This window comes from Haliotis asinina, chromosome 6, assembly GCF_037392515.1.
Source record: "Haliotis asinina isolate JCU_RB_2024 chromosome 6, JCU_Hal_asi_v2, whole genome shotgun sequence".
Lineage (NCBI taxonomy): Eukaryota > Metazoa > Mollusca > Gastropoda > Lepetellida > Haliotidae > Haliotis > Haliotis asinina.
Window position 1 is genome coordinate 12,054,006 of NC_090285.1, and position 14,384 is coordinate 12,068,389.

The window sequence follows — 14,384 nt, forward strand, 5'->3', positions numbered from 1 at the left end:
TGTGATATAACTGTTTATTTTGCAAAATAATAATACATATTTGAGGTAAATAAGGAAGAAATGTAAACATGATTCATGTCGATGGAAAACAATTTCTATGAAGAGATGAGACAATGTTTGTGCTCTTGTATGCTGTTATAATGCACTATCCTACATTCGCCAGAGAGAACAATGCTAAATGTACACCAACATTTATTATGTAGCCAAACAAACGTCCATTCAACAAGATATTTGGTACCCATCAATATGACGTTGAACAATTTGACGATGACGTTGATGATTCATTCACTCATTCATTCATTCATTCATTCATTTATTTCAAAAACGTCACTATCATGATTTTCTGAAGTTGGTTATCCCCTAATCTAAGCTTTCAGGGTTTTAATCACCCATTGGACATGGTATATTGACGAAATGAGACAAACATTCGGTTGCCATACATCAGAGAAAAAGATTTCTATAGTGTATGTTCGGGACTAACGGGGGCGCACATTACGTTGAAAACGTATAGAATCCGAGAAGGGACAAGAAAACAACGCGATAATGTCTCTTCTCGGATTCCATTAAAATCCATTAAAACAACTATCAAAGGTGGTCAAGAAGCAAACTGAGCGAGTAGTTTCTTACGAGGTGTAGATTAAAAACTTTTTTGTTGTTGCTTTCTTTGTGTATTTAAAGGGTTTTTTTTATTTTCAAGAGATACCTGGATCGAATACACAGCAGTCTGGATCGAATACACACATACCTTAGCTACAAACCAGTCAAGTCAAAATCATCGTGGAAATTACAGTGCTACTAATAATTATCTGAGCAATGATAACATCTGATTAATAATAGTACATCGTCATACAATTATTTCATGTGGAACCACAAAAGGTGCAGGTAATCTTTGTATATTGCATATTATTGTGTTAGGAGACTGTGGAGAGATGACCATAACATGAAACAATTAGGTTGGTTAGCGTGAAAAGACATACATGCTTTGTAGCAGGAAAAATATAAGACGCAGATTATACCTGGTTTTAGTAGATATAAAACGCTGCAACATATGGTGTGATAAACAAAGAAGGAAAGTAAGCACTTTGTTCTGAGAGAATATCATTCCACACGTACACAAGGGTATTTCTTTCAGTTACCATCAAATTCTTTTTCACGTATATAATTGTTGTTTTTAAACACCCTACAGCACTAAGTGTGTACATTCTTTTATACGTCAGATTCGAAACCCTGGGGGAAAAACGTAAAACATATAAATCGTCTTTTTAGCGTTGCTTATGAAGATGGTCACATCAGAAGGCTCACGCGTGAAAGGTGAAAACGAGTTTTGTCACCTGAACGTGTATGATAACTTTCAAACGTTTCTGGAACTATAATAAGACACTTTGAGTGGGCTACAAAGTGTCTTCTTTACGACAACAGGTCATGGCTTCATTCTGTACTTTAAATGGCATGAGTATAAATGCAGATTTGTCAAGGTGAATTGAGCATCAGATGAACAATGGATGATAAGTGATACATGCTAGGTTAAACGGTAAGCATGAATGATAAATAAACATGCTAGGTTAAACGATAAACATGAACGATAAATGAAATGCGCTAGCTTAACATGAAGTAATCAAACATCAGCATGATGGGTACCCGAGAGGAATTTAAATCGACCTGAACAGAGTATCGACTTTCAGTTCCATATATACATAATCTGGTGTAAACTCTCTCTCTCTCTCTCTCTCTCTCTCTCACACACACACACACTCTCTCTCTCTCATACTCTGTCTCCCTCTCTCTCTAACAACGCCATATATGAAGAAAAAGTATTTTCCATAACAACTTCAGACTAATAGTTCTGCTGAATTTGAAGGCTTACATGGATATAAAGCGGCATTGGAACTCTGATAAACGTCCTAACGTGATAGTCCAGATCCTCCGAATGGTATCTAGGGGGGTGATCCGGCCACAGATGTTTGTTTTGTGGGTTCGTCTCGTGGAGACAATTGTCCATTCACTTCCTCGTTTAAAGGCTCTGACACGTCACATGTCTTGATGAGTTTATTTTTCAAAAGGGATTTCTTTTTATGACCAGTCAGTCTTTCGTTACCTTGACGATAATTCCTAAGGCACTGCATCTGAAATACAAAGTACAGTTTAATATAAACTTTCTCGTTCTTTAGCGATAACACATGTATTATTAACACAGATTATCATAGTGACAAAATGTGTCAAAATTAGTTTAGTGAGTAGAATGTGTCTCCAGAAACCCATATGCATTCTTGTCATAAGAGGCGACTAACGGAATCGGGTGGTGAGACCCGCTGACTTGGTTGACACCTGTCATCGTATCCCAGTTGCGTAGATCGATGCTCGAAACTTGACTGTCTGGTCGAGGTTTGATATTACATATGTGGAATCTTGTTTAGTGCGGTGTAAAAGAACATCAAAGAAACAAGTCTCGACATTTTGCTGCCATTCAAAATAATGGCATAATGCAAACACTGATCAGAAATTGTTTCTCCAAACGTTACCAAATGCTGATCGTTAACATCTTCATTTAACTCACTAAAGCCGAGAGACTCGTATGTGCGGCAAATTAATTAACTTCTCAAAGCGAGAGCCGCGTACTGGAGGTAATAACAAGCACCTCTTATTCAGCGAGAGTCGCGTACTGGGGGTAATAAAAAGCACCTCTTATTCAGCGAGAGTCGCGTACTGGGGGTAATAAAAAGCACCTCTCATTCAGCGAGAGACTCGCATATGCGTTTTACATTTTAAATTCGTAGTGTATAATGAGTTAACACAGCTCGAATTGTGAGAGACAAACCAAGTTCAGCATCTGTTTCACAGTATGTATGTTCTATATCTATGTCCCGGTGTGAAAACGAAGCATTCATAAAATTACTTCTCAAGTGCTTTCATTTCCTTATCGGATAGCTGAGTAGAAGATCGCAGTTTGATTTTCTGGCTAGCCGCGATGTAACATTTGTTTTGCTGGTCGTGACCATCTTTTACCCTGTTTAACAGTACCCATCAGCGATGGACTTCCGTATAGTCCTTAGTTCATCTAAACAAACAGTTTTGTCAAAGATACTATCTTCTAGATATTTTCCCAACAGTTCACAACAACTAAAAACGACAAAACCCGTTCCACATGTGTAAGCCATTCCCGCACAACAGGGTCTACTGTACAACTCGGACTAAACGCTTCAGAAGAAGCATTATGGGTTGAACAAATTACTCTGTACCCATTCAGAGGACAATGTTCTGCATAACCTCTGACTGTGATATTCGCTGCCTTGAAAATGTTTTGAGGGTTTGGGGAGGGTTTGTTCATGTATTAGAGACTGACTGTTGACTTGTAAAACGCTTGCTGATACAAGACTGTTGCCGCCGCCATGCAGCACATATAAAAAAAACCTGCAACTTGTTTTTTTTATATTTAAAGGAGCTTAAGTCCATGGACATGACTCTTCTGTTACAGTGATGGAAGTGTCCTCACGTAACGACTCCCAGTTGGTGGTTGTGATGCATCAAAACAATGCGGGGGCCTGATATCACAGAGACCGGGGGATACAGCAGAGAAGATGGAGCCAAACCAGTAGCCATGTGTCTTACATGGCTTGTAGCACATTTGCCCCTTTCATGCAAAAGTCAGGCGCGTCTACTTGTGTTTACAATACTGCAGAGAATGAGTGAGTTTTGTTTTACGTCGCACTCAGCAATATTCCAGCCATGTGGCGGCTGTCTGTAAATAATTGAGTTTGGATCAGGCAATCCAGTGATCAACAGCATGAGCATCGACCTGCAGAGGAAAAAAATGCTGACCTGTACCGATGGCACTTCTTCCAGATAATGTGATACCCAATGCGTTCGGTGCTTGAGACCCGTGAAGGTTTACCCGGGGTAGAATAGGCCTTCAGCAACCCATGCTTGCCATGAAAGGTGACTATGCTTGTCGTAAGAGGGATCGGGTGGTCAGGCTTTCTGACTTGGTTGACACATGTGATCGGTCCCCAATTTCGCAGATCGAAGCTCATGCTGTTGAGCACTGGATTGTCTGTTCCAGACTCGATTATTTACAGACCACCGCCATACAGCTGGAATATTGCTGCTGGCGGCGTAAAACTAAACTCACTCACTCGGTGCTTGATAGCATCTCAGGGTCGGTGGTTTTGATGGTTCTGTAAAAGAGTGAGTGCTGAATCCCACACAGTGAGCACCTTCACAGGTACAACACAACGACCTGGTCATTATCGAGTCTGGACCAGATAAACCATTGGTTAAACCATCGAGACACTATGTCGGTATGGTATCATCTTCTAAAGGAAGTGAAGTTTCCTTCTACCATATCCTGGCCATGGTGTCATCGGGTACAATGGATGCTGTTTTATATCCTAACGACGAGGTGTCATCTCCATAAGCCAAGTCAATCAGGCGCTCAACGTACTCAAACAAACTCCTCAGCTACACTTCCATAAGGTGGACACACCGGTGGAAACTCAACAAGTAAACAGAATTATGATATTAGCATCCCTAGAAAAGTAGCCATGTAAATACAAAGACCTTCAACCTACTAATGATGTTACTGGGCTCATCCATTTTCATTTAGTGAGGTCATTAATTTTGTACACATATTGTACAGGGTAGTCATTGACTTTGTACATGACATGCAGGGGGATCACTTTGTACATTAGTGTTTGGGAAGGGGTGAGGTGTCATTCACACTGTACAAGCCTTTCAATAAACATCATCAGCCATTAATTATCAGGCATTAATTATGAACGAACCTAATGCAACGAGACTGTATTAAGATGCTCGAGATAGACAGGGAAGTAACAAGTGTTAGAGACACTGAGGTTCAGTGCGACCTGAGAGATTAGAGACCATTACAGACTCACCTCGAGGTCATCACAGACTCACCTCCATGTCATTCAGGACCTGGCGCTGACTGACCGACGTCCGGTTTGGCCTGGCACTGGACACTGACTGTGAAGACTCCTTATTGACCTGCGGTCTCCACACAACGGAAGAAAACTTGGAGAAGAGTTTCTGTTTGAACAGCTTGGTTGTGATGGTATACAAGAGCGGGTTGAGAGCGCTGTTCACGGGCAGCACGAACACCACAACCCAGGCGTACAGGTCGCCGCTGATCTTCACACCTTCAAAACAATATGGTTAATTAGTATTTAATTTCATACATTCTAGTGAAATGAGTTAACAGTCTCTGCCAATATTCCAGCACTTCAACAAAATTATTCCTCTACAGATTCTTTCACATATTTCAGTAAATCTGTTGCATCCACTGATTATTTGACAGATTATGGTAAAACTGTTGTATTTACAGATTCTTTCACAGATTTTAGTAAAACTGTTGCATCCACAGGTTCATTCACAGATTTTAGTAAAACTGTTGCATCCACAGGTTCATTCCCAAATTATAGTAAAACTGTTGCAGCAATAATTGATGGTTAAGTTGACAGAACCAAATTGGACAGCACAAGAGCTGATACAGCGCTTACTCGTTGTACATAGCGTGGCGAACGAACAATGTGCCCATTCGACTTAATGTGGATCTACATGTAATTATACTCATATTTCATAAAACCTCTTTTCCCAAATCAATATGATAGATACCTACGTTTAATTAAAGACACATTTATTAAAAACCTTGTTAATGTAAATTTCATCCATCTATTTCAAAACCCGCCCTGTAAATAATTACGCCAATCTCCGACGTTCGACCAAGATGCAAACAGTGAAAACGATTGCTCTTCAGATGCAATGGTTTCCATTTCCTTTGAATTTCTAACACTTGTTATAGTGTCTACTTCAGGACAGACATGTCCAAATATTTCTACAGACCAAAAACTATGGAGCCTGGCTATATGATATTTAGTTATTATTATTCAATCTGCAATCCTGATCTTTATCACTACCGCAGAGTACATTGTTTTGTCAGCTACCTTGTTCCTCTTTGTCACTTCCATTAATTACTGTATATGACATTTATGACCTTTATTGGTCATCCCCCTTTGCTGTGTCTGTCATCACATCAACTGTGAAGGAAGTGCTATTAGTTTCTCTATATGTCCATTGTGGAATCTTTGCCGGTCTGTTGTTGTTAAAAACTATATATATGTATGCTCACATCTATACTGCAGGTGAGAGGTGAGATGTGAGTGTGGAGACCGGCATTCCGAATGTCTTTGTAAGGACGACCGCGAGCAGGATTATGCCGCTCGCAGGAAAGGCCCTGTGGTTGAGCAGGAAGTCCGCTCACCTCATTCATGTATACCTGTTTGTCATGTCTTGCGAAACCAACTAAAGAGGTTTGAACAACTAAACTATGCCTTCGTCTTCATCAACTTATGCATTTGTCTTCGTTAATGTTGATCTAATACCGAACTAATTCTCCAGTCATCCTATCCGTAAGCAAATCCCCGTTGACTAGGATCCCCGTTGACACACTGTTCCACGAAAGCGTGTCAGCTTAATCTTTTTTTCCTGTATTTCGACCGCTGTATCGTCAGCTGATGTAGACCAGTTTGTAGACTAATGCTTAATCTCTAAATATATATTTTTGATAGTAACTAATCAACCCATTTAAACTGAAAAGAAACCCCCATCGAGATGTATATTCAGACATTTGAATCTAGACTTCATTCCATGGCATTGCAGAGAGGGCTATGGAGTTGGGGAAAAACTGTGGTTCAGGGACTGTGGGTTCACCGTTGGTGTCTTCATATTTATGCAACTTTTAATGTTTCTGCAGAAGCTGACCCTTACAACATATGTCATATTTGGGATTTCACTTTCTTAATAAAGTACAAATTTCTGGTACATTTTTTGGTTGAGTCCCATCCGGGATTCGAACCAGCACCCTCAGAGTTAGGCACCTAATCGCCAGCACACGAAATTTGTACTTTAATAAGAAAGTGAACTCCGAAATATGACATATGTTGAATTTGACCACTTTATAAATGGCATCGTGTAATCATAAGTTGACCCTTGCACCAAAAAATGTTTAACTAAGGTTATAACATTTATGGCTTCAATGAAGCTTTCAAATTTGCTTTTTTCATGTTTCCATGTCTTTGCATGTATTACTGAAAGGTGTCATAGGCCATGGAGGAAGCGCCTCACATGTCCACTAACACTTTATGAAACCAGTGTGGGGATTATGATGCTGCCAAACTGTGAAACATTTAGCGTTGCGAATCGAAATCAAACCAATGGTCACGTGTTTCTGTACCGCTATGACAGTTGTGTCCTCTCTATTCGATAGTGATTCTGACAGGATATGATCTGGACTGAATCATGTATGAGTGAGTGAGTGAGTGAGTGAGTGAGTGAGTGAGTGAATGTTGCGTGTGCATACATCTACTTTCACCTAACACCAGTTTCGTAGTGCAGCATGTCAACCCCTCTCAGACACTCCATTCTAACTCAAATTTAATATTGTCTTCAGCACGAAAACTGCAACCTTAACAGTAGGTAACATGTCTCAAATGTAGATAATCATCTTTGTATCATCTTTAACGATCATCTTTGACTTTGATGTATCATCTTTAACGACAAATACATTCTTCATTACAGACTGGTACAAAAAGAATATCCACTTGGCATCCCTGCTCATTACCTCCTGGCAGAGGTCCCAGGATTCACTGTAGGTGTTTCCCCCATGCGCTACGGGGTGATCTGTGCAAGGAATGGAAATGCCCAGACAACAGTTTAAGCCAGTTTTCGTAATGATTAGCCCATTCCAACCCAGTCCAAGAGTCGCTATTTAAAGTGTTGAAGCGTCTACGACTATTAGAAAATAGACCAACAGTCTGCAGATGCACATGCACAGCTATTATTTGTAACAAGTCTATTCCTGCAATATTCTTTTAGCGATGCACTCATTATTGCCAAAGTTATTTGATGTAATGGTCTCCTACGTTATGTTGAAAATTCATAGAGGAACATTCCGAATCATTTTGGGAAACATCTTTGAAGAGACATGTGAAAACGGAAGGTTTCAAGGATCTCGTAATACACAACGTCGAGGGCATTGAGTGACTGAATATTGTAATGCGAACCGTCGGTGTGGAGGACTGTCATGTGCCCATGTCTTTGGGGTGACGTTTCAACGCATGAATCACTTGAGTGAGTGAGTGAGTTTAGTTTTACGCCACACGCAGCAATATTGCAGCTACATGGCGGTGGTTTGTAAATAATCGAGTCTGGACCAGACAATCCAGTGATCAACAACATGAGCATCGACCTGCGGTTTAACCAATGGTTTATTTGGTCCAGACTCGATAATGTACAGGTCGTTGTGTTGTACCTGTAAAGGTGCTCACTATGCGGGATTCAGCACTCACTCTTTTACAGAACCATCAAAACCACCGAGTCTGAGATCCTATCAAGCACCGAGTGAGTGAGTTTAGTTTTACGCCTCACTCCGCAATATTCCAGCTGTATGGCGGTGGTCTGTAAATAATCGAGTCTGGAACAGACAATCCATTGCTCAACAACATGAGCATCGATCTGCGAAATTGGGGACCGATGACATGTGTCAACCAAGTCAGAAAGCCTGACCACCCGATCCAGTTAGTCGCCTCTTACGACAAGCATAGTCACCTTTCATGGCAAGCATGGGTTGCTGAAGGCCTATTCTACCCCAGGTAGACCTTCATGGGTCTGAATCACTTGACTCCCATTCGAATGCCACCTTCCCCCAAACCCACCCACCCAGAATCATATAAGTTTCCGTTCACGGAAACTATTATTGTTGGTTTCAGACACTGGAGCCTGACAGGAATCTGGGTAACGGAAACACACTGGAGCCCATACTGGAATCTGGGTAACGGAAACTCACTGGAGCCCATACTGGAATCTGGGTAACGGAAACCTACTGGAGCCCCCATTAGAATCTGGGTAACTGAAACTCACTGGAGCCTTACTGGATTCTGGGTAACTTGTGAGTTTCCGGTTTGCGGAACTCAATGGAAACGATCCGGAAACGATCCGGAAACGTAACTGAAGTTTTAGTTTCCATTTTGTTTCAGTTAGGTTTCCGGTATCTGGAGACAAAGTTATTTTTGCTGTGTTAACTGGATGCTTGACTGACATTTGATACAAGCTTGTCTATGAAAATCAATAAATGTACTATATTCGCCACAGATTTACAATTTTCCTTCATGGAATGGGCATGAGGTTTCAAATCCATTTCCTACCAAAGTCTTGATCACTGACACTTAATCTTGCACAGAATTTCTCCAATCACAGATTCTTTCATAGATTATAAAACTGTAGCAGCAATAATTGACGGTTAAACAGACAACCAAATTTGACAACAGTTCTTCGGTTTTCAATTGCATAAAAACAAAGTCATTATATTTTCTTCTTCTCCTCAATTGAGAAAAGGTTCAGTCAGTTACGCAATTACATGAATGTACAGTTTGATATCGAACATCGAAGAGATGGCATGTATGAATTATTTTATAAGCAATTTAATTTATTCCACTTAACATATGATTGCCTTTTGTGCAGCATAATTCTGAAGCTGACGGTCTTGTACAATATGTCTCCTGCGAGGTTCCTTATTCGAACGAGCTCGTGGAACGTGTTTACAGTGAATTGTGCGGAGAGTTACGGGCTGAAATGCCTTGTGTCCGACCGTCCTTCTCAAAATGAATGTGGAAACAAACACCTTTGCGATTTGAGATGTTGAATGTGTATATTGTAAGTGAAAATATTCCAGTCCTTATGTCTCACTATAACGAGAAAACCGTTCTATCTTCAGCATGATATCCGCCAAATGATGTAGCACCTAAACATTTGCCATTGACCAACTTCTAAGGTTCCTGGTGCTCCCGAGAATCGCCTCGCCGAATAAGGAATTCCGTCGTGAGCCCGTTTCCACTCAAGAAAAAGTACTGTACGATGAACTTTATGTTGTGTTCTGGAATCAGTTGCGCCATACAGAATACTAAGTAGATAATTCTTCTAATGAGACATTATTTCATGCTCACGTCCGAAATGATCAGTTGATTGCATTTACGATGTACAATGTAGGCAGGCATTAAATAACCGCTTGTGAGAATGATGTTAAGGTTAAACTTTTCCTGAAATGATTTTCACAGAAAAGCAATCATGGACAAGCTGGTTTTATAAGAACAATGGTAATTCTGTACGTATTAAAATGTTCACAGAATATCCAAATGTAGTTTTCCCATTTACAATCTGTTATGTTATACTTCAAATATGTATTCAAAAGCATGAACGGATTGATTCTTTGTTACAATGATCCTAAACTTTACCCTACTGCCCATAAGTTAATTCCCCTTAAACGCGTTGAGAACGCTTGCAACATGCTCGTGACAAGGATGTTCAACGGATGTGCATCGTGTATGAGTCCAGTGTCACATGCGTGCGCATCTCGTATCATGAGTGTAACACGGAACAAAGTTTCAGTTGAATTTGATGAAAAGCATTTCACTAGCCTTTCATCTACAATAAATACATGTCACTACTTGTCGACATAAACATCCCATATATGTATTAGATGGGTTTGATTGATCGTATCCAAAAATACTTGATCAGGTAATTTAAACTGACCTCTCTGTCACAATCTCCAAATTTAGGTTAACATGGGTCATCTCTTGGCCAAAAGTTTGTCCTCTCCGAAACGAGTGTCACACAGGTCTCACACGCGTGTAAGGGGAGACATGAGAGATCAACGCGACGCACACGGGTTGTATCACGCGTTCCACACGCGTGTAACCGGAATAGACTTTTAGGCAGTAGTGTACCACATCCACTTCATAAATAATGGCCTAGGGCCTTTCATAAGTAGGCATCTGAATTTCACCTCACAGTAAGATTCGCCATAACACTTTATGCTTAATTTAACATAATTCATATGCATCATATCCCGAGGGTGATTATATTATGCCTTGCCTCATCACACAAGCAACTATAATCAGTCGCAGCATTCTTGAAATCAATGTGCACTTAACATGAACTATGAGAACCACACATCTCAACCTTTTCCCTATATCTTAAAGGGGCATCTCCGGTACCTATGACACACACGTTTAACGAGGAACATCGCAAGGTCAGCTTGAGTAGGCTGTATACACACGTGCGGCATCCAGTAGGGCAAGGAGGTTATCCATCTTACCACCAAATCTAATTGCAGCCTTCAGTGAGGCTTGATAACGCTGCCTACAAGCGATAGCGATAATGTCACTCTGTGAAGATGTCTGGCTGTGTATGAGTTTACACATATGGCGTTTTGTGTACAGTGTTTATCTAACAAGACGTGAAGTCATTAAGACCTTGGAAGTTTTAAAGTTACAGTCATATGGTAATAAATTTACAATGTTAGCTAAGATTTGGTGACTTTATTTTATGATTGGTCCTTCACGAAACTATAATGTCCAGACTGTTACAGATATCACAGGTAATAAAGTGTCTACATGATGAATGTGAGGTTATTTTGGGATCGTGATTTAAGACCTGAAAATATTACAAGACCCCATAATCAATTTTTAAGAAGTAATATACGATGATTCAATGTTTTTTGAAAGACGGTATAAGTATGGAAACAGGCTTGTCAAAGAGGATATGTATCACACAATCAACGCTTACAAAGACGTGAGTACTATAAACTATGACCGGTCAAGGAAGCCAGTCCTCTCACTACGACACGGACACAAGGAGGCCTGAAATGCTTGAGATGTATTTACTTGCACAAAGGTTTAAAATGCCTTGGTCAAATGGCGCTGCCCGCCAGTATGCTGTAAATGTTTTACCTATTCACCATCTTTTGCAGTACCCTGGGGCAACAGAACATCTAAACAACACACTATCTTCGTGTCATCTCATACTGCTTCCCAATTTAACTGAACATCGCTGGTTTAGAGTGTTTGGACTCATGTTTGATTTGACGATGTGATAGTTCAGCATTTCTTCTACATGAACCAGGGCTTATTGTCACGGTTGGGAAGAGTAATTGCAAATGTCACTACACCTGAAAAAGATGAATGCTGACATTTTGACAAGAAATTGTGCGGGATTTACGGGATAAATTGCCTTGAGCACGACCTTTCATCTCATAACGAATGTGAAAAATCACCATTACGATTTGAGATGTTAAAGTGATTATTGTGAGTGACAGTTGACAAAACTTAAACAGTCAGGTCTGAATGTGTACAGTATTCAGGTTTCTTTAGAATTATTTCAGTCCCAGTGTCTCACTATTATGGAGACATCGTTGAACTATTGTTCATAATATGCACCACTGGGTGTATATAACATAGATGTTTGCCATTTTTTGTGATGCCCGGGATAAGTGATACTTTCCTATCTTGAAAGATAATAAGGGCTGAGTTGTACTCCCGAAGACGGAAATTTCGGCACCTTCGATGACCGAGCCCCATGTCCCTTACAGTCACGAAATCTTTCTCTCTGTATATAGAAGTGTGCATACGTACGGTACCATACTGGGCTAGAGTTTGTTAGGAAAGATATGTGTGCTTGTGTAAGTTACTTTTAAAATATCAGATTTGCCGGGAAACTTAAAAAACATTGAGTTGTGTACAAAAACCTGTCTTTATGTGCGATTAGTAGGTTTAAAATCTTAATTCAGTTCATATTTAATGATTGAAAGACATGATGATCAATTTGTCCAAACCTGATCTTCTGATGTTTATAAACCAAGCAACGCTACAACATACATTAAATCGGTGTTCTTGTTGAAGGCACATTGTAGTGTGCTTTGAACAAGTCAGGTGGAATCATGCCTGTTCCCTGAAATGTATGTAAGAATAACTTTGTTGGTGATGAATAATACTATGTACTTTTGACTAGTGATACTTTTAACAATTCCGGACAAAACCCTGCTGTCATTAAACCTACTACTCTAGTACAAAGGTAAAACAAATTTGTACTGTCCCTCTTAATATAAAGCCATTCGAGACATAAAGTATTCGAGAAATGCAATAAATTCCGTGAGGTGAGCAAGAAGGTTATCCATCTTACCACAAAAATCCTATTGCAGCCTCCAGTGGGGCTTGATAACGCTGCCTACAAGCGATAGCGATAATGTCACTCTGTGAAGATGCCTGGCTGTGTAGAATTTATACATGTGACGTTTTGTGTACAGTGTTTATCTAACAAAACGTGAAGTCATTAAGACCTTGGAAGTTTTAAAGTAGCAATCGTATGATAATAACATTACAATGTAAGCTAAGATTCGGTGATTTTATCATATGATTGGTCCTTCGCGAAGCTATGATGTCCAGACAGTTACAAATGTCATAGCTAATAAAATGTCTACATGATGAATATGGGGTTATTTGTGGATGGTGATTTATGACCGGAAAATATTACAACACTCTGCCATCAAATTGAAATTGCCAGGTAGTAATATACGTTGATTTAATGTTTCTTGAAGACAGTATAAGTATTAATGGTGACTGAAATAGGTTTGTCTAGAAGCCCCACATTGTACCGCCACTATCGCAGTACCTGACTAGATCAAGCAATGATGGAGGATCTGCATCACACAATCAACGGTTACTAAGACGTGAGTATTAAAGTCTATGACCAAATGCATGCTTAAGGACCAGGAAGAACATAACAGCTGGTGTTAACATTACATTAGATCTGTGTGCTTGGAGGACAGGATGATAATGACCCAATTATGAAATATACAAAGCTTTTGAAAGTTACTTAATAAATATCCTTTCATAGATACCACTACCTCCAAGAGAGACACAGGCGAGACTTCAGTATCGAAACTCATTTTAGGTTCGGCGCATGTCCTTTCAAACAGCCTCATATGACAATGACGGTTGCATCATTCAAGGATTAACTGAAGCTTCCAAAACATGGAAAATAGGGAAGATATGTGTAGAAGGTTTAAAAGTGATCTGTAGCACTGATATACAAACCATGATATAACTGAAACGCTTTTAACAGTGTTTCGGTGATGTTGAAGGTTGTACATTTGCTAGCCAGGTTAGTGTTCCCCCTAGGCACATATAGGAGGGCGCAGCGCCCTGCCCTTTGACTTTTGCGCCCTGCCGTTTTTATTTTGCACCCTGCCCTTTTTCGCCTCAATCGCAGTCATTTACTATGATGAGTGTGTATTTTCCAGACTTGAAATACTTTTTTTCAAATTCTAATCTTAAAATACAAACTGAGAAGAGTAAAAACGAACTTTAGAATTGAAATTATAAGACAATTTGACTTCTTATGCATTTTGTTGTTTTTTTAATAATCCTCACCAACATGCCCTTTGAGGTTGTGAAGTGCCTTTTTCCATGAATTTACCCTGTCCTTTCTGAACCCTTGGGGAAACACTTAGCCTTCCGATGGGAAGGATGTTGTAAGACCAT

General features: G+C 39.9%; 1 protein-coding gene across 1 annotated transcript in view; it reads right to left on the bottom strand.

Annotated features, from left to right (window-relative positions):
• LOC137287471 (relaxin receptor 2-like) overlaps positions 1-14,384 on the bottom strand; it is a 92,241-nt gene continuing 77,857 nt past the window's right edge. Inside the window, exons 16-17 of the mRNA XM_067819782.1 lie at positions 4,912-5,150; positions 1-2,123 (exon numbers count right to left, since the gene is read on the bottom strand). Coding sequence (XP_067675883.1) covers positions 1,935-2,123; positions 4,912-5,150 — 428 coding nt within the window. The 3' untranslated portion in view covers positions 1-1,934. The remainder of the gene's footprint in view (positions 2,124-4,911; positions 5,151-14,384) is intronic.